Here is a 25,728-nt window from a genome sequence, read left to right on the forward strand (position 1 = left end):
AATCATATCACTCCTCTGCTCAAAACACTCCACTGGCTTCCAGATTGTTCACCACAGCCTACAAGGCCCCACATGATCTGGTCCTTACCTCCTTTTTAAATCTCCAATGCCTATGCTGCAGCTCAGGGGTTCTTTTTTTGTCACACATACATACTAAGCTTATTCTTTGCGTGCCTGATCTTGTCTTGTCCCAGTTCAGATGTTATCTCCTCAGAGAGACCTTTTTTGAGCCACCTATATAAATTAATTCTACCCCCACTGACTCTCTAGCAGAATACACTTGTATATTTCTGAAATTATTCTATTTCTTTATTTACACATGTATTGTTGATCCACGTGTCATTCTTGTTCACTGTTCTCCAGAAACAGGGATAGTACTTGGCACGTTATAAGTGCCCAGTCGATTTTTTTGAATGAGTAAATGAATGTACTTGCTACAAGACAACTTCTTCTCCCTCCCCTGCTTCCCACAACTCCATCAAAATGCCCTCCCTCTTCTTCAGAGCATGGATTTCATTGGAAGTTGACAGAGAGGCCTCTACAAATATTCACTGAATGAATGAAGCTAAAATGACTTATGTCAACTAAGAATGCTAGCCTCTTAACACATGGCTGTTCCCAGGAGTATCAGCATTCTCAAACAGGAAGCTTGAATTTCAGGCACCGCTGACAAAGGGAAAAATTTCAGGCCAGCCAAGTTGAAGTGATATGTTTGGATTGAGTTGCTGTTCCATGGCTTCTTAAATCCACAGATATTTGTTAAAAACCAAAACTGATGACAAAATGTAAGACAATTGAAAAGTATTGCTTGTTTCTAAGGAAAAGAACTGTGGACTGAGAATCAGAAGCCTGGGTTTCAATCCTGGATGTGCCACTAATTAGCTTTTTGGACAGGTTGCTGATGATAATCAACATTTACTGAGCATCTAACATTTGGCTGGCCCTGAGTAAGGCACTTTACTCACACATATAATTTCTGCAACTCTTCCAGGTGGGTATTTTTAGTATGTCTAGTTTATAGGTAGGAAGGAAGGTTCAGAGAGGTCAGGTATCATGCATGAAACAGTGGAGCCTAGACACGGGCTCAAGTGTGTATCAGGCTACACTCCTGCTCCTCCCCTGGCACCCTAATAAGGCACCTTGGGGCAGGAGAAGAAACTCTGAGGAGCTGCTCTCTCAGATTCCTTTGATGGGATTTCTTCACTATATTGTTTTTGGATTTGGGAGGAAGAGAAGATAAATATGACCCCAAGAACTCATTTGGGAATGTAGTTAGTGGTTAAAGGATTAGGTTAACAGTCTAACTTTACCCCTTAACTTAAGCAACTACAACACAGGAGAGTCAGAGCACTTCTCTCCTAACCCAGCAGACCCGGTTCAGTGAGCACTCAATGACTGTTAAATCTTTATTAACCTGATAACAATGATTATGAACATCATAAAATAAAGTCTCTCCAAGGCTGCTGAAAGGGAAGTTCATAGACAAGAGGTAGATGCTTCTCAGTACTCACAAGGGCCCAATCTCTTCTGCTGACCAATCTTGAAAAGTGGCTGATGGTTCAGAGGCTCCCAGAGTCACTGTATCAGCCAGGTAGATGCCCAAGGGACCTCCTCTGAGGATGCTGAGGAGAGATTTCAGCAGCAGCAGGGGCAGGAGGAGAAAGCAGCTGAAAGGCAGGAAGCCCAGAGCCCACAGGAAACATTAGCTGTGCTCAGAAAAGCCCAGCCCGTGTGAGGACTAGAGGCTTGAAGCTTAGAAGCAGGAAAGGGAGCCCCATGAAGAGTTCAAAGTAACTCATACTCCAATTACTTCTGACATCTATACCATTTTTTCTGACTACTACAGTAATACATTGGTATTTTACAGAGCTTTGCATAATGCAAATAGCAAAAGAGTCCCCTACCCAAGTTTTAAGAATCTTTGAAGTTTAAACAAAAAAAAAGAAAAAACAAAGAAGAATCTTTGAAGTTTAGTACCTATAAAAAAATTGCACAAATCCCACTCAATAAATTTTCTCAAAGGGAGGGGGCCCCTAGGTAGTCAGTACCTAAATCTTGGAATATAACATTATCAGAACACCAGAAGTATCACCATCTGTCCCCTTCCAGTCATTACAGATCCTAATAGCAATCCCTTTCCTGATTTCTTTCCCTATATATTAGTTTTAAAATTTTAAATAAATGGGATCACACAGAATCCTTTTGAGTCTGGTTTCTTTGGTTCCGCAGTATGTTGTGCTGTGTGCTCGGTTATGTCTGACTCTCTGCAACCCCATGGATTGTGGCCCACCAGGCTCCTCTGTCCTTGCGATTTTCCAGGCAAAAATACTGGAGTATGTTGAGATTCATCCATATTGCTATTTAACATTTCATTATATAGCTGCACCACAATGCATTTATTCTTCATCAAATACTCATGAGCAATGGGGTAGTTCCCAGTTTTCAGTTATTGTGAATAATGCTAAGATCATTCTTGCACATACCTTTTGATGAGCACACATACTCATTTGTCTTGTGTATATCCCTGGAAGTGCTTGGTTACAGGTGTGCATGTGTTCAGTTCTGGATATTCAAAGAGATATAAGATCTCTATGTGGGCTCCTGGAGAAACTTCACAGTGTCACAACTCTCTACGAGAAGAGGATGAGGAGGGGGCATCCATTAGCTCTTGTTCCATGGCCTCCCAATGGATCTCTGCCTCCAGTCTATCCAGGGCACCATGACCTGCCCCAATTTCCATTCACCCTGTCATCCCCATCCATCCTCCCCAACAAAGACCCTTCTTTAAACCTAACCACACTTCCAGGGCAGTACTCCATCCCGTATCTGTCCATTTGCTGGCCTTGGACTGGATTTTAGTCATCTCTTACATTCACTTATCCACATAACAAATATTGTGTGCCTACAACTCAATTACACTGTTTTACAATCTGGGATTGGAGCAATGTCCACACCCCAATCTTCATGGAGCTAGCATTCTAGTAGGAAGAGATAGACAAAAACAAATAAGAATATGTTAGTGGTGATGAAGGCAGTGGAGAAAAATAAGGCAGAATAACAAGGAGAGCAAGAGTGGGCTGGGAAGGAATGTGCTATTGTGTAACAGGGTGGTCGGGAAAGGCCTGCAAGGCAGACAAGATCTGGATTATGTTTTAAATGATCACTGAGTTTTATGTTGGAAATGGGCTATATGGGAGTGAGGAGGAAGAAAGGGGACATCACAAGAGTCTGGGTAAGAGAGAATTCCCTGGTGGTTCAATAGTTAGGACTCCACACTTTCACAGCTGAGGGCACAGGTTCAACTCCTGGTCAGGGAACTAAGGTCGCCACAAGTGGTGAGACAAAATCAAAAGTTAAAAAAAAAAAGTCTAGGTGAGAGATGATGGCGAATTTGACTGAGATGATGATGGTGGCCGTGATAAGAAGTGGCTGCACTCTGCATATATCCAAAAGATAGGTCTGACAAGATTGGTTGATGGATGATAGATGGAATGTAGAGCACGAGAGGGGAGTCAAACGTGCCTGTTTCCGCCAGGAGCAATGCCTGCTTGCACAGACAGCATAGTAGGGTCAGGCCCTGAGGCCAAGGTCTGCTGACTGAAAGAGTAGATGTCTTTCTTGGTTACAACCTTTCCTTTGTGAAAGTCTGTTCTCTCTTGCCTCAGATATGCTATCATGTAAGTATTAAGACAAATAATAAAAGTCAGATTACCAGTTGCAGCTCTGTCACTTACCAACTAGGTATCCTCAGGCAAGTTACATAGACTTTCCAAGCCTCAGTTTCTGATTCTGGAAAAATGGGACAACAGTAGCTCCTACACAGGATTGTTGGGGATACTGAGATAGTATAAACAGACTTGATGTAGAGCCCAACAGAGAGTCAGGGCTTAGAAAATACCTACATTAAACCACTTCCCAGTTAAAACAAGCACACAGAAGACTACAGAGTAAGGGTTATCTTTATTTGAATTGCAAAGTATAAACATGAACCAAGTTTGGAAATACAGTTTTAGAAATACAAGTTTGGAAATACAGGTTTGTAACAGTTCAGAAATGGCACCAGAAACTTCCAGAAGGGACCATGACAGCATACCTTTGTAGTTTGGGTGAGGTGGGTGGGATTACACAAAAGCCCTCCCCACCTCCATCCTTCTCTGTAGCAATTGGTAGGTTATCAATTACTAAGAACAGTCAGCTCCAATGTCTCCTGTTCCTCCTCAGCCTTTTTCTTTGCAAATACCTTCTCTAGGTTATCCCCTGCTGCATTGACCCCTGTATGGAGTAGCACCAGAAGAACGGCAGGAGTAAGAGAAATGTCTTGACACAAGGGACAGTGAGTTCCCACTCTGTGGACCTGGGCCCACAGAGAGTGAGGGGCCAGGAAAGCTGGAGGCATGGAAGCCCAACCTCTTCTGGGATTGGGCAGGGAGAGGACACAGGATAACACTGATATCTGTTACATCTTGACATCAGCACCGCGGGCTTTCAAAACACAAACGGTAGACACAATCGCCTAGGCAAGACTGCAGTCCAACTCACAGAGTGGATCTGACAAAGTTAATTCCTACATCCTGACCATACAGAACTCCCCCTGTGGCACTCTGATCATGGAAGATCTTCAGAAATGTGGACAGACAATGGATGACTACAGATGGGTCACAGAGCCATCTCATGTTTGCAGCAGAAGAGTCTAATGTTGAGCCAGATGGTGGGGGATGTGGGGTGGAGGGCCAGGAAATTGCCAAAGTAACAGTCTAGGCACTTGAAAAATTGTTAGATTGTTAAAAACTAAATAAATTAACATACATAGAATAAAATAAATATATAATTTAAGAGGCATTTTACAAACAAACAAACAAAAATAGTTGTTATTTTTCCATCTGGGTAGAAGTCCCAAAATTCAGAGTTCTCAGGTCTATGGTATTTCACAGTTAACCCATCAAATCCAGCGCTGGAGGGTCCAAATGGCAGATCCCTTGGTGGTGACTTGAGTACATGGCTTCTCGATCTTTATTACTTTCTTCCAGTCCCCAAATCTTTCTTTCTTCCTCTCCTTCTGTTTTTTCAGTCAAAGATCCTGGAGCATATGGAATTTAACTGGCATTTTTAATCCAGAAGAGAAGTGTTCAAACAAACGTATGGGGGTAAGTAGGGCTTGGTGCAGGAGAATCAGGACACGAAGGTCCCTCACTTTTGCTTTCTTCTGACCCAGATCCCACTGGACATATTCTGTTTGGCACTTGAAAGCTCTGGTATTTTGGCAAAGCAATTATGGGAGGCCCAATCTAGATGGCAACTGGGGATGAAGGAATCTTCATGGCTAGTTGTGAAGTCCTTCCCCTCTGTAGAATCTGTGATCAACTTGTATCTTCTCAGAGGTAGCAGTCCCCAGCTGATTCCTAAAGTACAAGAAGAAGGTATTTAAAGCTGGATCCAGCTTAAGAGGTCTTAAGAGTCTCCTAGGTCCAGCCCAACAACTACAACAAAAAGAAGTGGAAAGATTTTCTGGGAAGGGGTGGGAAGGAGAGGAGAAGAGGATGGGAGAAGCTGTCTTCTCAGGCATCTCTCTTGGGTATCTCTCTGGCAACTTTCACCCTAAGTAGAGATGCAGCACTGACAACCTTTTTGAAAATAATTCCACAATGGGTCCCTGACTCCATGGAAGCCTGCCCCCTAACTTCCAGGTCAAGAGAAAAATGCCTAGAAAGAAGAATCCAGCATGCTTGGATCTCTTCCTAGATCCAGGAAAGGCGGTGATGGTACCATGGGGCAAAGGATGGACCATTACCTTGAGCGCAGGTTCCTCTCAGTGGGACGTAGTCATGCCCAACTTCACTTTCTCTTCATTTTCCACGTCATAACCTCCTCTTCTGTGGTACCTGAGGAAGGTAAGTTTTGTGAGCAAGTTCTGCCTGCTGTAACAGGGTGTGGGTTCCAGAGCTGGCCCTCCTAAAAGATTCTGGCGCAGTGGTTCTCTTCACACTTGGAAAAACCCAGAGGACATGGTGGGTCAACAGACCTCTGCCCAAAGGTCCAAATGCCCATATCCAAAGGATGCCCGTCTCTTAATTGCAGGCCACAATTTGCCAAGAGTTTTCATCTAATTTATACAATCCTCACAACATGCTTATGAAGTAGGGGAACAGAGATTACAATCCCTGGAAGATTACAGCTCTTAGAAAGACAGGTAATTAGATCCAGGTCTCACAACAGATGAGCTGCACTGCTTATAAATGGGCACAGAGTGATTAATAGGTCCCTCCGATCTAGAACAGAAGCAGGATCAGAAGTGTGGCCTGAGGTCCGGATGCCTCAGATTTAGAAAAATATACCAATAGCACCATTCATGCTCTGTTGACCAAATCACATCCTGATGCCAACAGAAAATAGAGTCAGGAAAAAGAACTGTGTGAAGATGTGGCTTCATGGGAGGGCTGCAGAGCCTGCTAGAACAGGACCTCCTATGACCTGGTGACTTTGGCCCTGGGCTCTAGACACTGGACATACGTCATACCAAAGAAGCCAGGCTCTTGGAGGGCCCATACCCAGGAATGTCAGTCAGGTTCTTAGCCCAGGATTTGGCAGAGGGTAGGGGGGAGTAGGAGGTGGGGTTGGAGGTTTGGAGGGCTCATGTGACCATCAGATAAAAGATCCTAACGAAGGAGAAATAGAAGTGATTTTCAGAAACAGCCTGTAACACTCACCAAAACATGAGAAGCCCCATGATGACCAGCAGACAGACGGATGATAGCACCACAGCCACCACAACCAGGATGGTTGTGTGATCGTACGTATATAAGCGATTTTTCACCGGGAGGCTCAGCCCATGGCACCTCTCTCCGTGATAACCTGGGTGGCAGCTGGTCCAAAACAGAAGAAAGCAGAGACAAAGTTAGTGGTCTGGTTTCACTCCTGATGATGGGCTGCCTACATAAGCCAAACTCCACTCCTCACAGCTTCAGCCTCTCTGTCTCTGTGATCCCTGTTGCTCCTCTATTCTTCTCTAGTACAAGGCTCTTTGGAAGCCCCTCTAAAGGCTCTGTGGCCTTCCTCCTTCACTCCAAGCCCTCCCCTTCTTCATTCCCTTTGGTTTTCTGGCCCCAGAATCCTGCTCCAGGCAGGAAAAAAGAAAGGACTGCAGGTTTTGGCTAGATAGGTTCCACGTGTGGATGATTAACTACATGTGTGTAAAGATGTTGTTTCAGTCAGTTCTGAGGACTTAGGCACATGGGTTGAACTGAGGGGATTCAGTATCACTCTCTCTAGTGAGGCCCCTCATCACTCTGACCCAGAAATAAACCCAGCCTTCCCCACCGATGCTCCCAGCAGCCAGTCCCTCTCTGCCACTGCCCAGCCTATTAATAGGCCTTGTTCCTTTGCCAGGAGTCATTTTTCTCAAGTTTCCTTCATTTAACTCCCAGCTCCCCCTGGGTGCAAGGCCCAACTTGAAAGCTGAATTCTGGCCTTTGACCTCTGAACATCCAGCTATCATCCCAAGACAAAGCAACAAAGCAAGAAAAACATCTTGCCCAGCTGTCCTGCCAGCGCATTTTAGATCATCAGAAACAACCCCCTCGGCTTTTTTCACTCAAGAAATAAATCAGGAGCTTCCCTGGAGGTCCAATGGTTAAGACTCTGTGCTTCCAAGGCAGATTTGATCCCTGGTCAGGGAACTAGGATCCTTGCAACAGGGCATGGCCAAAAAGAAAAAGAAAGAAATCACAGGCAACAGCCTCTTCTAACACAAAACTTTTCCTGGAAGCTCTTGGGAAGACTGAGAAATGCGCACTGTTGATCAGGCACATTCACGTCCCTTTCTTTATCTGAGCAGCCCACAGATCCTTTGATGTAGGTAGGAGCCCATGTCACAGAAAGGCAGAGAAATTTTCCCCATGGTCACACAGCAGGGCAGAAACACAGATGCAGACTGTCTGACGCTGAACTCAGCATGCTGCTCACTCGCATCCACGAATGCCTAGTCAGGGATGTGGTGGCCCTGTCTGCCCATGGCCTTTAGGCCATTTGCTGCAAAAGGAAGCACCAAGAAGTTGGGGGCCCTTTATTCTGAACTGCACATCCTCTGGGGAGAAGGTGAGGCACCTGGTTCCTCAGAGCAAAGCACCTCTTTTTCCTGTGGAAGGGTAGCAGGCAAGTTCCAAGGAACAGACCGACGCAGGCCCAGGGGCAGGCTGCCCCTGCCATCCTGCCCAGCACCTCTTTCTCTCCCATCTCCTGCACGTTTTGAGAACCATCTCATTGCAAGATAAAGGTAGGTCAGGCCCACAGCACAGCACACAGTTCCGTGCCCAGCCTCTCCACACAACTGTCCCATCGACCCAGGTGGGCAAGACAATGACCCCTCTTCCTGCCGGGACATACAGGATGCTCTCAGGAGCACCCTGGAACATCACCTGTGCACCACACTTTACAAGACACTATTCTTATCAACTAGCTTAACTAAGACAACACCCTGGTAGGCAGCGATAGCCTCTTTTACATATTGAAAGACTAAGATTAAGGTCAGAGGAGAGTAAAGAATTTGCCAAATGTTTCAAAACTAGAGAGCAGAAGGGCCAAATTCCAAATTCATAATTCTTTCCATTCTGAACACTGTTACCCCAAGGAAACACATATCTGATGGGCTTGATGGATTTTTGGGGGTTGTCTGACTCTGATTTCTTAATTATTAGTATCTTGAATGATAAATAAATAATAATTAATAGCACACATTATAGGTTTACTATGAGCCAAGTACTGTGCTAATGGCTTTACAAGGATCACTTCTTCTTAAAAATATCCCTCTGAAATAGGAGTTACTATCTCCATTTTAAAGATGAAGGGACAGAGGTTGGACTTCTGTTAGATAACCTGCCGAAGACTACACAGCGTGTAAGTGGTAGAGTCGAGTAAGGATTCAACCCAGTAATCTGGCTGACTTCAGAGACTGTGCTTTCCTGGGGGGAGGGGAGCTGAAGTTGAGTCTGTTTTTCACTTCAAGCCCATCATTCAAACCCCACAGGTACTTACTCAGATGATAGAAATAAAGCTTGGTCTCAGAGTCCCGCAATTCAGTTACATAATCCCTCCACCCCCTCCGCCACCCTGAGTCAAAAGGATAATAATGTAAACATCCTAATATTACCCACCTCCCCCTCCCTTTGTAGACAACTCCTGGCTCCCCCAGGGAAGGGGCATTCCAAGCATCCCAGGGTGGTGACAAGATCATGTCTCTTGCCCAGAGCCGGCGACCCATCAAATTGGGACGTGTTCCTCCTACCCAAGTCTGTGGCCCGTTTCAGAACGTGTATTATAACAGAACCCTCTAGAGTCCAGAGACATCTTCCAAGTTGGATTTCTCCATGCCTATCCCAGGAGGTGGAGGGGCACCATTTGGCAGAGGGGACTCTGCATATATGAGTTCCAGACTGGCTCTGCTACTATTTCTAGCCAGGTGATCTGGAGCAAGGGAGGGTCACGTTTCCAAGCTTTGATTTTCTCATGTGAAAGACAGGAATAATAAGTGCCTACCTCACTAGAGCTTTATGAAGATCAAATGAGATAATATGGATAAAAGCACTGAATAAAGGCCAAATCCCACTTGTGTGGGAGTTAATCAGATTCCAGAGGATACTGCCCATATCCTTAGGAAAGGGGTACCAGAGTCAGAGTCAAGGGGAGGGGGGCTCGCTATTGCTTCTTGGCAACTGGGCAGCGAGGCCAAGTAGAGCCCTCTTTCAGCCCTGAGTCCTCCTCAGGCTAACTGTCCCTAGGCTTCCTCCAGCCACAGGAAATTTTGCAGTCAATTTCTGGGTCAGCAGCTCGTCAGGAGCCCCAGGAAACTGCTCTTTGAGGGTAACTTTTGGCTGGTGACACAAAAGGGTTTTCCTGTGGATGATGGCTGTGGAGGGCTGGTTTAGGAAGCTGGCCAGCCTCAAGCTTACCACGGCAGCCTGGACACACCCTGGCTGGCGGTTGCTGGGTCTGGAGGCTAGAAGGAGCCACAAAGGGCCCCAGATTTAGGTGCCCAGATGTCACATTCTCCCAAACCAGGAGCTCTATGTCTTTTTGCTGTCTGCTGCCCTGAGTACCAAGGGCTGGAGGCAGGAGGCAGAAAAACCAGACACAGAATCCAGCCCCTTGAAAATCTTGCCTTGGAAGCAGACAAAGTAGTCACATCAGACTTCAACATGTTCTTCAACTAGTAAAAGCCTTAAGAGACCTCTAGTATAATAGCTGCTCTCTATAAAACTGTGCTCCAACTCTGTAAGAACAGACGGGGAAGAAGGAAGCAAGCCAACACCTAGTGCAGCCTGGGGGCATGAAAAGCATGTTGGACTGGAAGTTAGGCACCTGAGTGCCTGTCCTATTTCCACCCACTTTATTTAGCTGCTGATCTCAAACCAAATCATTTCCTACTTCCGGGCTCCAGTTTCCTTATCTTTCAAGTAGAGACAGTAAGCCCTGCCTAACCAGCAGAGTGTTTTTGAGAATACAGGGCTATATTTTCCCATCCCCTAGAATAACTGGCACCAAGTGGGTAGTCAACATATACCTGTTGGGCTCAATTCATATTAAATGTAAACTGTTAAGCTCCAGGAAAAAGGAGAGAAGGCATCATCACAGTCTTCATCACCATCCCTAGGAGCACCTTGGCCCTGGACACCATTACCTAGGTTCTTTGGGCTTAGGTGGTCGATCGAGCCCAGGTGTCCAGGAGAGCAGCCTTACAAGGGTTCTCAGCTGAGCAATGGAAGTCCACCCACCGGTGCCCTGGCCAGTTCAGCCCAGACAGATTCCTGGCCTGAATCCATCTTGACAACCCTCAGAGTGACTGCCTCCACCCTGTGTTAATGAGGCCATTTTACAAATTTAAGACAAACATTCCCTGCCCTGTCCCCAGACCTCTGGAAGAATAATATGGGAACTGTTTAGGTTACTCTTAAGCACCCCCATCCAACACCAAGTTCCTGATACAGATATTAAAGGAGACGACCCACAAGTGACTGTGGACATGGAGAGGGGTGATGGATCCTACTGCCAAATACAGGGCAACTCTGCTATATGAGACCAGATGGCAAAAGGAAGCTTTAAAAAAAAAAAAAAAAATCAAAGGATCTGTACCAATCACAGAAGCAGAAGTGCCAGGCAGCCAAGCCTTCCTGCCACGCTGGGAGGCAGTGTGCACACAGTAGTTTCCTGATCTGCCCAGAGTCTCCCAGGTCACAGAGGCTGCCTCCCCATAGAAACTCCAGCCCGAAAGAAGACAGGGCATGATTGCAGCCTGATGTGGGTGTGGGTCTTGGGTACAGTGGTGACATTATGCCTGCCACAGAGCATGGCAGTGTCGTCATCCCTGAGGGACTGCCAAGGCAGCCGTTTGCTGGGCTCAGCCTAGCAAAGTAGCTGGGGAACCCATGGCCCCTCCACCCACACCCCTGCCCAGGGAAGGGGTGGTGCCGTCTGACCGGGGGCTGATGCCTACTGAGATGGGTTCTATTTTCCGTTAATCCTGCACAAAGGAAGTGTTCTCCCACCCCCATGGCCAAAGGTCAATACCCACCACGTCCCCCACATCCTGGCCCTCGCTGGGGTGAGGAAGAAGGGTTTCTCCCTGCTCCCACAATGATTGCTTTCTGTACAATCCTGCCATGCCTTACAATTAACCCACATCTGCTCACTCACATGCACATTTGTCTGAGCACACCTGCACAGCACACGTCCAAAGGCACCTCGTACCTGCCTGCAGGACTTAGGAAAGGAGGCCACGGGAGCTGCACTCCGCCCAGGAGCCCCACTCTGCCGTGTTTCCTACTTGCTTCTCCCATCTGGAGTAGAGCATGAGGCAGAGATGAAGAACCTGCCTTCAGGTGTCAGCTCTCCTAGTCACATGCTCATTTCTGAACAAGCAGGAAATGCCCCCAAAGATGAAAGAGCGTCACAAACCCACGCCACAGGAAATTGCATCCTATGTTGGGGGGAGCCCCTTCCGCTGACTAAAAATATTTCCCCTCCTCCCAACTTCCTCCCAGAGGGTGAGAAGAAACTGAGTGGATTTATGAATTCAAGGAACAGTGATAATGGAAGAACAGCCACTAGGCTGACAGACCGAGCTGATAACAGCCACAGGGAAGGGACACTTACATGCAGGTTGGAACCCGGAGCTCCTTCACGTATTTGCATTCTCCGTGGATGCAGAAGTCCTTGTATCTCCGAAGACATGGGTTTCTCTTCTTCCCTAACCCCTTGCCTTTCTTCTTTCTTTTCCCACGCTCCTCCTTGCTTGGTGTGGCCAGAGCTTGTGGCTTGGAGGAGAAAGCAGCTGCAGTAGAAAAGTACCCTGTTAAGTCTTTGACTCCCTCAAGGGAAAAAAAAATCAGAACAGCACAGTGTTTGGAAGGACACTTTGATTCTACCTAAAGTCAGTCTGGGCAGACCACCCAAAAGTGGTAGAGGAAGTAGAGGCTGGTGGGGGGTCCCAACGAAGGTATTTCACAACCTCATTTTAAGAATCTCATTCTAAGAATGCTAGCTTCAGTAGAGTAATTGCAGCTGATTGGGCAATTCTACCGACCTCACTCCTACCCCTGTCTATACTCAGCTCCTACTCCCCCATACCCACTTGGTTCTATTTTGGCCTTAAATTAGCCTCATTTCCTGATGTTGCACTCAGTGACCCACTTACAGGAAGACAGTGTCAGAGATAAAAACTGCTTCTGGAGAAGGCACTTGGAGGGTATTTTAGAGGAAAGAGGTTTCTAAAATAATAATAATGCCCAGGCGGTACCCTCTGGGGTACCCTGTAGCACCAGGGTACCATAAGCCCAGACCAGAACCCAGCTCAGGGACAGCAAGCAGGCCATCCTTGGTCAGACACTTGCTTCTTAACTTAAAAAAAATTTTTTTAATTTTAATTAAAAAAAATATTATTGATCTATAATTGATTTATAATATTGTGCTAATTTCAAAGAGCCTTGCTTTTTTGACATATTTACCCTGCTCGGGTAAATATTTACCCTGCTCGGTGCTCTTTGCAGTTCACTACTTCTCGAAGGCCCATTTACATTTATCCCCAGATGTCCTGTTTATTGCTTTCTAGGATGGGGTGCCCAAGAGGCAGAAAGACGGAGAGCAAAGAACTATCAAAAGGAACTAGAACAATGATGGCTCTCTCCATTCTTTCCATGCTTCAAAGGAGAAAAACAATCTCACACAGACATCCAGCTGGGACTGACCTTGGGCTATACCCATCAGCCCAGGGGTCTGACGCCAGTCTTCCCTTCCCTGTCCCAGCAGAAGAAAAGGTGCCTGCTGTCTATGGCTATAGGCACATGTCTGGCAGAAGGGTGAGCATCATACATTATTAGATTGAAGGCTTAGGATTCTGAAAGTAGAACTTACTTCAAAATATATGGCTTTCCATTTTCAGATGAAAAACCTGAGGTCCCAAAAGGTACTGACTTGACCAAGGTCATGCAGGTTGGGATCTGAAATGTGGTCTCTGGACTCCATATCCAGTGCTCTTCCCCAACACACTAAGCTGCCTCATACACCCCAGCAGTGTCCTCCTCCAGACAAGCCCAGAGCACTTGGGATGCTGAGCCAGGAACCAGACAATGAATGGGCTCTGAAGTCAGCAGAATGGTGCTCGAATTACAGCCATGTGATCCTGGGCAAGTCCCTTAATCTCTCTGAACCCTGAGGTTCTTGGTAAAAAGTGAACAGGCGTTCCTATTTCAGAGGGTTGCAGCAGGATTAATTAATTCACAATAACATGTTAAGTGACTAGAACACAGAAGACACTTAGTAAATGGTAACAGTTACTTATTTCAGGTGACAGGATCCCTAGACTTGAAAAATAGTCTTTGCCCAGCAAACCTGAGAAAAGAGAAGAGACAGGTGCCAATAGTCCCATAGTCCCCTGTTCCTACCGTGCAGACCCAGGCCCCTTCAGAACTCAGAAGAAGCAGATGCTCAGAGGAAATTAGTGACAACAGTTGTGGTGAAACTGAGGCAGGAGAAACGAGCCAATCAGAAAAGGGAGGGAGAGAGTGACAGGGTGACAGTCAGGCTCCTGCTGGGGAGAGGGAGCAGTGAGTCAGGTCTGCGAGGTATGAGGAGCAGCTGTGTGGGTGGAGAGTGAGTCACAGCCTAGCTCTGCCCTTCCTAGGAGAGGGCCAGGAGAATCCAGGTTGTTCAGGCCAGGGGTGATCCCCGCCCCCTGGAGGGCTACTGTGAAAGGATGGAAGGTGAGAGCCCAGCCTCAGCTTTGGAGTGGACAGCACCTAAGGTAATCCCTGGGTAAGGAAGAAGAAGAGTGGCAGAGAAGCAGGCAGAGTTAGAACAGGTGGGTATCTTTCCAACCAAATATAGTCATTCCGGGGCTCCAGGGCTCAGTCCCTGCTCCACCCTCAAGAATCTCTGCAGGTGACTGGGGGCAGGGAAACAGGCAATACTGGAGGCTCTGGACTCTGCCCTGCACTTGTATGTACTTGGCCACAGCACCTTTGCTGGTTGAAGGATCCCACCTGGCCCTTCCTCCTCTGGAGCCCCTCTCAGGGCCTCCAAGTGGTCAGGAAGTATCCAGGCTTGTGAAGGATTTGTGGACACCCAGCATATCAAAACAGCTCTCTAGGGTCCCAGTGCTCGCCATTCACAGCCTCCCCAAGAGGTGCCGGCCTCACCTGGCAGGACCAAGTGTTCCTCATTCCCCACTGTTTCCCCAACCTGGAGACAGGTGGATGCAGGAGACTAATCCTGCACACCTGGTATGTGCCTAGCACCTCCACATCTGTGATTTTATACATAATAGTCAATTAATGTGGAAATTAGATCTTGTGCACATTTTTATATAGAAACTCTAGGGAAAGCATCTCAACCAGTCCTTGTTCCTGTCACCTAGCTTACCTCAGAGAAGAACACACAAAACCCAAGCACCTTGCCTGTCTCAATTTGCCCCCAAGTATGCAGAAGGGCAGCAATGTGGCATGTGAGACCCGAGGACAAAAAAGATAACAGGACCTACGTTCTAGGATCCCCCAGGGAGCTTGTCAGGCCAAGAGGCTTTTCCTTGAAGTCCTCTCTTGAAAAGCTCCAAACCACAACTGTGCCCAATCGGCATAAATGCCAGATCCTATGATACTTCAACTGACCACCAGGGTCCGAAGATGGGCAGCCCCCACACGCACCTCTGAAAAGGTCCAGGTTTGCCTCTTCCAAGTCCAGGACTTCCCGGCCTTGGCCACCTCCCGCGGGCAGCAGCTGGTCCGTAGATTGAGTAGGGGTGTCCAGATTGCTGGTTCCAGCAGCCAGGCCTCTCCGAAGCCGCTCCAGGCTCTCGCCAGTCACCAACGCCGAAAGCACTGCGGGTAAGGGGCGAGGCCGCCTCAGACCCCCAGCCCAGACCCCAGTCGCCATGCACCGCGGCCGGCTCCCGCAAGCCAGGGAGCACGGGCCCCACCAAGTGGCTCGCGCCGGGGACGCTGCAGCGATCTTCCCCCGTGCCCCCAGCAGAGTCCCCATCCCCCCAGACCTCCGGGAGCGGCGGCAGCCCGCTTACCTGCAGCAAGAAAGAGCTTCAGCACCACCGACGGCAGCAGCTTCATGGTCCCGGACTCGGCGGAGGCGAGGCAGCAATCACTTTGGGGGGCGGCGACCACCGGACGCTGGCACGGGAGACGGGCGGGAGAAGCTCTGGAGATCCCGGCGGGCACGGTCGGCTGCCGGCCTCTGGGTGCAAGCCTGCCTGGGATTTGCGCGGAGCTCGCGGCCGCTGGGCGTCTCTCTATTCACTCCGTCTGTCCGACCGCCCGAGCCCTAGTGCCTCAAGCAAGAGAGCCAGCTGCTTGCCGCGCGCAGCTCCCTGGGTCGACTGAGCACTCCTCGGCGTGCAGCCTGGAATAAGGCTTCGGGAGGCGCCGAGGCTCCGCCCCGCCCCCCGCGGCCCCCTCCCGCCTCCCGCTCTGGGATGCCGGCCGGGCTCCAGGCGCCGACCGCTCAGCCCCCGACCCCGCGGGCGCGGCGGGGAAAGGGGGCGGGAGAAAGGGGCGGCGCTCACATATTTTGGGACTAGGCCAGTGCAGCCGCGGCTTGACTGTGGGTAGGGCTGCTGACCGGCAGGTGGCGGGGACCAGTTCCTACCTTTCCCCAAATGCTGGTCCGCCGCTGCAACCTTGTGACCGCTGAGCTGCGCTTCGCCCTTGGACACCCCTCGTTTTTTCTTCTCTTCCAGGCCTGGTCTCTTCGGTTATCCGTACTCTAAACCAGAGATCTCCGCCCATGTCTTCTTCTGAGTTTCAGAAACCTGCTTCTTTGCCTACCCACAAATCAAGGAGTAAATAATAATTAATTCATTTATCATTTAAAAATTAAACACATGAATGCCAGCAAGTGCAGCTGCAGGCATCTGGTATCAACCCAGCAAAAGCAAAGGAAGTTAGTATTCTTCCATCCACTGGAGTGGCTTCTTTCCATCTTTGTCCCAGATGACATAGTCTCCATTAGGATTTTTGAACTCTGGATTATAATTCCCAGGCTTCTGGGATTGAAGAAACACAGGCTGTGAAACAAGCCTCATACTTTTCTTTGTCTTTGAACGCCATCTTCTTCAACAGAAAAGCTGAGCCCCCTCCCACAGGACCCAGCTGGCTGGCCTAGGTTGCCACCTTCAACAGGTGCCAGGAGATTGATGTGTTTCTCTAACAATCTATGTATTTTTACAGAAATCCTCTGGAGTCAATGTCCTGACCCAAAGAAATAACTCTCAGTAGGCATTTCAGCTCCCAGGGACATGCTGGGGCGGGAGTTGTATGACACAAGGCTGGGTTGGCATTCAGAGCCCTCAAATTGTGCCAGATAGAGCTGCTTGCCTGCTTCAGCCCATGTGTAGGGATAAAAACAGGCCTGCTATTTATACACAGCCTGTTCCACTCTCCCTCCCCATCCATAATTCTGCAGGAGTCCATGGGGCTCTGGCTTCTTAACTTGCCCCTAGCAACTACCCCCAGGTTTAGGTTTCCACAGTGCCCTGGAATCACTATAGACCTTAGCTGGAATCCTGACTTGGCTTCTTACTGTGTGACCTTGGACAAGATGTTTAATCTCACTGAGTCTCAGTTTCCACGTCTCTCAAATGGGAATAACAAAAATAATAATGCCTACTTTATAGAGAGCTTCTTGAAGATTGATCAAGGGAACAGACATGTTCTAGTAAATGTGCCATATTATTATCATTATTATTACTAAGCATTCTACATTGACCATTCCATTTCCTTAGAGACTTCTTTTCTCTCCCTTCCCCACAAGTCTGAGGCTTCATGTGTGGTTGGGCTGGTTTTAGGAGGAAGCTTACCTATCACCTATTTGGCCAAGCGCCACTGTGGGATTGTTCCTTTGGGTGATCAGTATCGGGCCTAGGACCTCAGTAGACAGTCACCACCCAGGCCACACCTTTGTTCTCCTTCAACAGCTGCCTGACAACCTGCTTCCCCACAACAAAACTGCCTCAGGGTTAGGGCTCTCCCCAGGGGAGGGTGGGGGGAACACTTCCTGACACGCAGCCAGGTCACCCCTCCCCCGGCCCCTGCCAGGGCCACACCCTGCTCTCCTGTCTCAGCCTGCCTCTCACAGGCTCTGTCCTTCCGCCCTCTCACCCTCACATCAGTCGTAGCCCATTCACGGGGCAACTCCAAGTTTTCATCACACCTGTGAGCCTCACCCCAGCTACGTTTGTATGTCATTCACTTTTTACAGGAAGGACCTGGAGAAAGAATTCAAAAGGCCTGGAATGGTTTGGGGACAGTCACTTCTCTCAGAACTTTGAGTGTCCTCTAATCTGAAAAAGAAATCACGGACTTACCTGGTGGTCCAGTGGTTAAGAATCCACCTGCCAACGCAAGGGACACAAGTTCGGTCCCTGGTCCCAGAAGATCCCACATGTTGCAGAGCAACTAAGCCTGTGTGCCACAATTATTGAGCCCACGAGCCCCAACTACTGAAGCTTGCGGCTAGAGCCTATGCTACGCAACAAGAGAGTAGCCTCCACTCATCACAATCAGAGAAAGCCCACGCACAGCAAAGATCCAGCTCAGCCAATAAATAAATTAATTTTCAAAAATAGAAAAAGGAGGGGCTTCCCTGGTGACTCAGTGGTAAAGAATCTGCCTGCCAACGCAGGAGATGTGAGTTCAATCCCTGGTTCAGGAAGATCCCACGTGCCACAAAGCAACTAAGCCCAAGAGCCACAACTCTTGAGCCTATGCTCTAGAGCCTGGGAGTTGCAACTACTGAAGTCTGGGTGCATAGAGCCTGTGCTCCTCAACAAGAGAAGCCCGCAGTAAGAAGTCTGCACAACAACGAACCCAGCAGAGCCAAAAATAAATTAAAAATATTTAAAAAATAGAAAAAGGAATCACAATTCATTCTGGGGCAGTATCATTAACTCATTTATTCCACAATCACCGAACACTTTTCAGGCACTAAGAGACAGCAAAAAACAAGACAGCCAAGGATGTGCTATTATGGAGCTCACATTCTACAGTAGGGGGAGACAGGCAACACATTAAATAAATTAAAAAGGAAAATAGATCCTATGATGACAAATACTAAGATGAAAGTTAAATTTTAATGGTATACTCTAGGATGCTATGTCCCAGTGCTCGGAACAACACTTTAGATTTGGTGACTGATTAGCAAAGGTCTTTCTGAGCCTGTGACCTGGAAGCTGATGCTTGAATAACAGAAGGAACCAGCTTTGTGATGATCCACTGCTGAAGTATTCTAAGCAGAGCAACTCGGGCAAAGACTTTGAGGTGGAAACAAGCCTGGAGCACTCAGGGAACAGCAAGAAGGCCAGAAAGGAGGGAGGGTTAGATAACATTAAAGCAAAGACCAAGGACAGATAACAGAGGATGTTATAGGCCCCAGGTTGTTGTTATTGTTTATTTGCTAAGTCATGTCTGACTCTCTTTGAAAGCCTTTGAACTGTAGTCCACCATGATACTCCTCTGTCCAGGTAAGAATACTGGAGTAGGTTTCCATTTCCTTCTCCAGGGGTCCTCTCCTGCATTGGCAGGCAAATTCTTTATCACTGAGCCACCAGGGAAGCCCCCAAGCCCCAGGCAGATGCTGGTTTTTATTCCCTATCTCTGTGAGCATCAAAGGCGATGTCAGTGGGAAAGCACAGTTATAAAGGATTCTTTCACCTCCTCCCCTTTCTCCACCCAGGCCTCCTCATGCTCTCTGGCATTCAAGCACCAAGGACACACTCCTGAGGAAGCAGACAGGCCACTCTGCTTTCCCTAACTATCTAGTGATGGACAATGGGCAACTGAGGCTTGGAAACCTGCTGGCCCTGGGCCACCAGTGAGTCCCAAGGGGGCAAATCCACAGCAGAAACCCTGGCATCCTGCTTCCCAGCTCTGTGCTGGCTTCCCAGGCCTCTGGAAAGGCAGGCTTCATGGGACCCTGAGTGTCACTGACTCTCTGCTAGGCCACACAGACCTACATTTGGGAAGAGCACTTTCAAGCCAGTGGGGAGGAGGTGCTGGTGGTGACAAGAAAGGGGAGAAGGGGACATGAAGGGACCCACCTGAGTCCCTTCTCCAAATGTGGCTGAGATGTCTATGCAGGTCAATTGTGCTCCCACACCTGACTGTGCATCAGAATTACCTGAGAATTTATTTAAGATAAAGAGGTCCAAGCCTCATCCCAGTCCTCCTAATTCAAAACTTCCTGGGGTAGGGCCCAAACATTTACATTTTGAGCATGTAAGTTTGACATCAACCAGGATTTAAAGCACTGGTCTACATAATTAACTAGGGTAACGAATTAAGCATCTGAGCAAAATCTGAACCTCTGAGGCAGAGACGGTCGAGCTTTAAGCAATGACACTTCCCATGTGCTCATAATCTTGCATGATCTTCACAACTGCCCTAAGACTAGATACTCCTCCCTATTTTAAAGGGGTAAAGCAAAAAACAGGTGAGTAACAGCCCAATGCCACCCAGTTATCAAGAATCTCAGACTCAATTAGAATTCCTCTCTTTCTTCTGGGCCTGTGCTCTTAAGGTTCAGCGCTACTCTGAACAAACACATGAGACGATGGCCGCCCTCCCTCTGCCTCTACAGACAGTAACGTCCTCAGCTTCACTGAGGCTCAGTGCTCCATCTGTCCTGGGGGAGGTGGTAAGAATCTCTGCCTCACAGACTGGAAGGAGGCCTAGGTAAGAGCAGCAGGGCAGTTAACGAAATGGGTACACTCTCGGGAGCCAGACTGTCATGGGTTCAAATTTGGGTTCTGCTATTTTTCTAGCTTTCTAACTTTGGACATGTTAGTCAATTTCTCTTATCTATAGTTTGTTCATCTGCAAAATGGGGGCAATAATTATAGAATATGATGCCTGGCCCATTGTAGGTGCTGACTTGGTGACAGCTGCAGTTAAGAGCAGATTTGCTTTCTTCCTCTTTATTCCTTCCCCACTTCCTTCCTTTCTTCCTTCATTCTTCCCTCCCTTCCTTCCAGTGGGAGTTTAGTAAGGTGCTGCTTTAACCTGGACCAGTCATCCTCAGTTGAAGTGGTCCCTCTCTGCTGGGAGATGGCCATAATTACCAATGAGACAGTGGCTCTGCAAGGCCACTCAGAGTTTCAGAAACCTCCACCCAAGAAAGCAGTCCTGACTCACAACATGTGTCCCATGGGGGAGGGATACAGCTGCCTTCTCCTTCTATTCTGACCCGGAGAGGTGAGTGCTAAGTGGACCCAGAGCTCAGCTGGCTGGGGAGACTGCTAAGGGAGGGGTTCCTCCATGGAAGATACTTCTATCACCAGGTGGCCATGGGCCCAGTTACCCAAATTTGGAAGCTCAGGGTAAGGGGTCATTGCTCCTATCCCAGTATGATTTCTCTCATCCATATCTCTTTCCCCATCAGAGCCCGTTGATTCAGCAGTTTTGGGGGTGCAGCTGGATTTGAACTCTGGTCTACCCTTTGAAGTCCCCTTGCACCTCCTATGCAAGGGGACTGGGGGCCCCTGGAGGAAGTGCCAGATAATGCTTCATGCATATTCAGGGGGTGGAGAGGCTCTGCTGTCTGATTGCCTGGAGTCAAGATCCTTTGAATAGGGTGAAAGTAGGGATGGATGGAGGGGGAGGTTAGAGGATGTCTGGAACCCATGTCATCCACAGAAGATGTGGAGGAAAGGGATTTATGATGTGCTTGGCGAAGGCCTGGATTCCAGGCCATCCTCCATCATTTCTGGGCCCATTTCTGTGACTTCAAGAGATTTAAATTTCCAGTCCCAGGACTTTACCCCTTCAGTCATCCCCTAGCATAGACGGCTATGTGATTCTTGTGCATCACACAACCTGCCTCCCTCCTCAAGCCTCAGGTTCCTCTGTGTAAAATGAAACTTTGAAACAATTGTTCTGTATTCAGGCACTGGCCAGTGATGTCCATCGTGAACTGTTTGCAGTCATGTTGCTGTGAAAAGGCTTGCCAAGACAATTCTATGACGATCTACAGTGCCTGATCTACAAGATGTGATAAACTTTCTATGTGATAACCTTTCTCTCTGTGCCTCAACTTTGTCTTCTGATGGGGAGAGAATAACAATCTTCTTAGGGGGCTCTTGACAATTGAAGGAGATAGCATCTCCGAAAGTGCTTGGCAAAAGGGAAAGCACTATATGAATAGGCCAGAACTACTATTAACATCTCCAGAGCTCAGTCTTGGAACAAGATCACATCACATCCTGTACCAGGAATGTGTAAGTTTCATTCCCCTTAGAAATGTGGTCGGGGCTTCCCTAGTGGCTCAGTAGTAAAGAATCTACCTGTCAATGCAGGGGACATGGGTTCTGATCTCTGATCCAGGAAATTCCCACATGCCTTGGAGCAACTAAGTCCATGCGCCACAACTATTGAGCCTGTGCTCTAGAACTTGTGAGCCATCACTACTGAAGCCCGTGTGCCGTAAAGCCCATGCTCCGCAACAAGGGAAACCACAGCAGTGAGAAACCTGAGCACTGAAACTACAGAGTAGCCCTTGCTCGCTACATCCAGAGGAAAGCCCCTGTGGCAATGAAGACCCAGCACAGCCAAAAATAAATAAATAATTAAAGAAAAAAAAGGAAAGAAATTTGGTCACAGAGAGCTGCAATTTAACAACATCCATTTGCCTTTTTATTATTTTATTTTATTTTGGGGGCTGTGCCTAGTGGCTTGCAGGATCTTAGTTCCCCAACCAGGGATCAGGCCCATGCCCCCTGAAGTGGAAGCACAGAGTCCTAACCACTGGACCACCAAGGAAGTTCCATTTGTTCTTTTTTATAACTTAGGATTGATCTAAGACAATGATTCACAAAGGAAGAGGTACTAAGTCTTAAGGAACATTTTAGAAATCTGTGGGAAAGTTTTCATTGTCACCAATTGAGGAACCCAGACAGAGAAGCCTGGTGGGCTGCAGTCCATGGGGTCGCTAAGAGTCGGACACAACTGAGCGACTTCACTTTCACTTTTTACTTTCAAGCATTGGAGAAGAAAATGGCAACCCACTCCAGTGTTCTTGCCTGGAGAATCCCAGGGACAGGGGAGCCTGATGGGCTGCCGACTATGGGGTCGCACAGAGTTGGACACGACTGAAGCGACTTCGAAGCAGCAGCAGCAGCAGCAGGCATTTATTTGTGAGGGAAAGCTGTTGGGCTCACACTATTAAGAACTGCCTGTTGTGGAGAAGGAAATGGCAACCCATTCCAGTATTCTTGCCTGGGAAATCCCACAGACAGGGGGGCCTGGTGACTCTCTACAGTTCATGGGGTTGCAAAGAGCTGGACACGATTTATGGGGACTAAACAACAGCAATGTGGTATCTATTCATAGGTAAATCTTATAGTATACTATGGTTACTTTGTCTTTTCCAGTGCATTTTGTTTTCCCTGGAGTGAAATGATTTTCTGGCATTTTTATATTGGGTTAATTTTCTATGTACTTAGTAGTAATTCAAATCCAAACACTTCCTCAGTTATGTAAATCTCTTTTCAAAATCTTCAAGTTCATTGAGGGTTATGTTAAGTTTGTCTTCTTGAAGAAATCACTCCTAAAGTTCTCTAACAATGTGGGTTCAGTGTTGTCTTAGCCTGGTTCCCCGTTACTGTCACCCTCAGGATTCCTTCTGATTCTGCCTTGCGTTGGATCTTCTGAACCCCGGACCCCCATATCTGTATGTATTCGGTCCAAACCTCTGTTTTTTGGTAGACGACATTCTCCAGTAGTTTTCTAATAAAAGGAGTTTGGGAGATGGAAAAAAAAGAATTGCCCCTGGGAATTGGAGGATGCTTCAATGACATTTAAGATTCTTGATGGGTTGTTTGTAAAGGTGACTTGGACGGATGTGTCAATAAGCAATTTATGAGGGAAAAAATTGCCGCACATTCCACACTGCTGTTGAGTGTCTCACCAGACACTCATATGGGTAAAACTCTTGATTACAATTACTTGAACCTAGGTTCATTCCTAATTCACACAGAAACACAAAAAGAGGGACTTCCCTGGTGGTGTTGTGGCTGGAACTCTGTTCTCCCAATGCAAGAGGCTTGGGTCTGATCCATGGTTGGAGAACTTCTGCAGCTAAGAGGTCACACGCTGCAACTGAAGATCCAACTTGCAGCTAGGACCTGCAGCAAGGCCAAATAAATAAGTAAATATTTTTAAAAACACAAAAATGGTTTTTGCACTGTTTTCCAGGAATGGAATTAAGCGTGAATTATTAATGTTGGTGGTATTTGAGTTGCTGAACAAAAAACCTATATTTATATTTGTAGTTGTCACATTCAAGACAAGTCTGTGTAGGTGCAAGTAATGGGCTACTTCATTGAGATTTCTAGAGTAGTTGTGGCCAAGCATTTGATATTCAAATATCATATTTTTAATCACTTTTATATTAATTAGGGTATTGACTATATATATATACACACATATATACATACGCACACATATATATTTTAATGCTTAGAGCACACCACGTGGCACACCACGTGGGATCTTAGTTCCTCAACAAGGGATGGAACCCATACAACCTGCATTGAGAGTGTGAAGTTATAGCTGCTGGACCGCCAGAGATGTCCTGGATATTGACTTTCTTTAAAGAGAAAAGTGTGCAGATAGGATATTATTGTTAACTTCATTTCAGAATATTAAAGGGTTGTTAATATATTTGTAATAAAAAAGGAAATACTGATTCAGAAAGGGTTGAGAACCACTAACATAAGACATATTCACATGGAATATGAATATCTGTATCCTTTATAAAAGCACTGTTCTAGATATTACTACATATAAGGCCCCTGGCCAGTGCCTGAATGAAGTACAATAAATTCTCTTGTAGCTCAGTGTTAGAAAGTTTGGCTCATCTGGTATCTGGTAGAAGTACTTCCTTTTATGAGACAATGCAAGTGTAGAATTCATATGTTCCCTTTTTGCATCCACCGCCAGGAAGCTCACAGTTAAGCTTTGATGCTCAATTACAGCAATTATCCCCTATTCAGCATTTTGAGGACAATTATTTCTTTCTTCTCCAATTTCATTTCATTACGGGGTTCTTTAATCATTCTCTAAATACTTGTTTCTATGTCTCTTGCTGTCTAAACCTTTTCTGGAAGTAAGGGGAGCATAAGTAATTACTCTGAAACTCAACAATCACATACCTGCAGTTGCCTTTCCAACAATTCCTGAGCCTGGCAGTCTGGGTCAGAGGCGCCTGGTAGAGCGATTTAGGCTCAGACAGTTTTGCTCTTTTTCCTCTACTTCGTTCTTTCAAGTGGTTCAGAGGTAAAGAATCTGTCTGCAATGCAGGAGACCTGGGTTCAATCTCTGGGTTGGGAGGATCCCCTGGAGAAGGAAATGGCAACCCACTCCAGTATTCTTGTCTGGGAAATCCCATGGACAGAGGAGCCTGGCAGGCTATAGTCCATGGGGTTGCAAAGAATCGGACATGACTGAAGCAACTAACACGATTTCCTTTCATAGGCTCTCACTCTTCCGCTCCAGATGGAGTCTGGGTATTGTGAGAAGTGGAAGCAGGCTCCAGCTGTTAGGGTACACTCCCAAGTCTTGACTGGATGTTGGTGGTCTGGGGTCAAAGTGGGGTCAGAGAAGGGCACCCCAGCTCCAGGACGAGAGAAGCCCAAAGCTCCAGCTGGAGAGACCCTCCTTCCACACACATTCCACACCTTGTCTGAATCTTTCAGCGAGGAGCTTTGAAGCTCAGGTTGAGGCATGCAACTGACCCCTTTTTAAACCCTGGGCCAACCAGACCCTAATTTTGATCTTGAGCAAGGTACCTCTCTGAGCCTCATCTGCTTCCTCACCAGAAATGAGAATGTTAGCTATCTCAAAGGGCTACTACAAAGACTCACTGAGATAACCTGCTAGGTGTTCAGGCAGTGACTGGAACATAACAAGTGTTCAGAAACCACCAGTGGCTGTTCATTCCAGTCTGCTCTGGGTTGGTATGACTCATAGGCCTGTCTGCTGCCCCACAGCTGTGAGCTCCTGGAGGCAAGAGTATGCATTCAATCGTGGCTCCTCATTCATAAGCTTAGTGACTATGGCAAAGTGCTTTCCTTTCTGAGCCTCAGTGCCTTTACAATAAAATAAGGATAATGAAATACACCTAAAATTTGTGGTAAGAGTGAAAATTTGAGGTATGGGCATTTGAAAATTTATTTTAGTTTTAATC

General features: G+C 47.3%; 1 protein-coding gene across 2 annotated transcripts; it reads right to left on the minus strand.

Annotated features, from left to right (window-relative positions):
* Positions 1-3,941: 3,941 nt before the first annotated feature.
* Positions 3,942-16,308, minus strand: HBEGF (heparin binding EGF like growth factor). Of its 2 annotated transcripts, XM_070793691.1 has the most exons (7): positions 15,557-16,308; positions 15,186-15,359; positions 13,822-13,875; positions 12,142-12,319; positions 6,705-6,860; positions 5,789-5,879; positions 3,942-5,399 (listed from the first exon to the last, which is right to left on the minus strand). In XM_070793691.1, the coding sequence occupies exons 1-6, from the start codon at positions 15,600-15,602 to the stop codon at positions 5,807-5,809; spliced, it is 681 nt and encodes a 226-aa protein (XP_070649792.1). In that variant the 5' UTR covers positions 15,603-16,308; the 3' UTR covers positions 3,942-5,399; positions 5,789-5,806. The 2 variants fall into 2 exon arrangements, with proteins under 2 accessions (XP_070649792.1, XP_019820604.1); XM_019965045.2 differs by lacking the exon at positions 13,822-13,875 and having other exon boundaries at positions 15,557-15,947.
* Between the last annotated feature and the right edge of the window lie 9,420 nt (positions 16,309-25,728).

This window comes from Bos indicus, chromosome 7 (genome assembly GCF_029378745.1).
Source record: "Bos indicus isolate NIAB-ARS_2022 breed Sahiwal x Tharparkar chromosome 7, NIAB-ARS_B.indTharparkar_mat_pri_1.0, whole genome shotgun sequence".
NCBI lineage: Eukaryota > Metazoa > Chordata > Mammalia > Artiodactyla > Bovidae > Bos > Bos indicus.

What these genes read in the sequence shown, in the direction of transcription:
- HBEGF (XM_070793691.1), bottom strand. Translation starts at nt 15,602, where the DNA reads ATGAAGCTGCTGCCGTCGGTGGTGCTGAAGCTCTTTCTTGCTGCAG. An exon ending in AAACCTGGACCTTTTCAGAG is followed by an intron (nt 13,876 to 15,185) that starts GTGCGTGTGGGG and finishes CTCTTTTCTCAG; the next exon opens with GTTTGCTGGGCAAAGACTAT. An exon ending in CTCCGGGTTCCAACCTGCAT is followed by an intron (nt 6,861 to 12,141) that starts GTAAGTGTCCCT and finishes GTTTTGGACCAG; the next exon opens with CTGCCACCCAGGTTATCACG.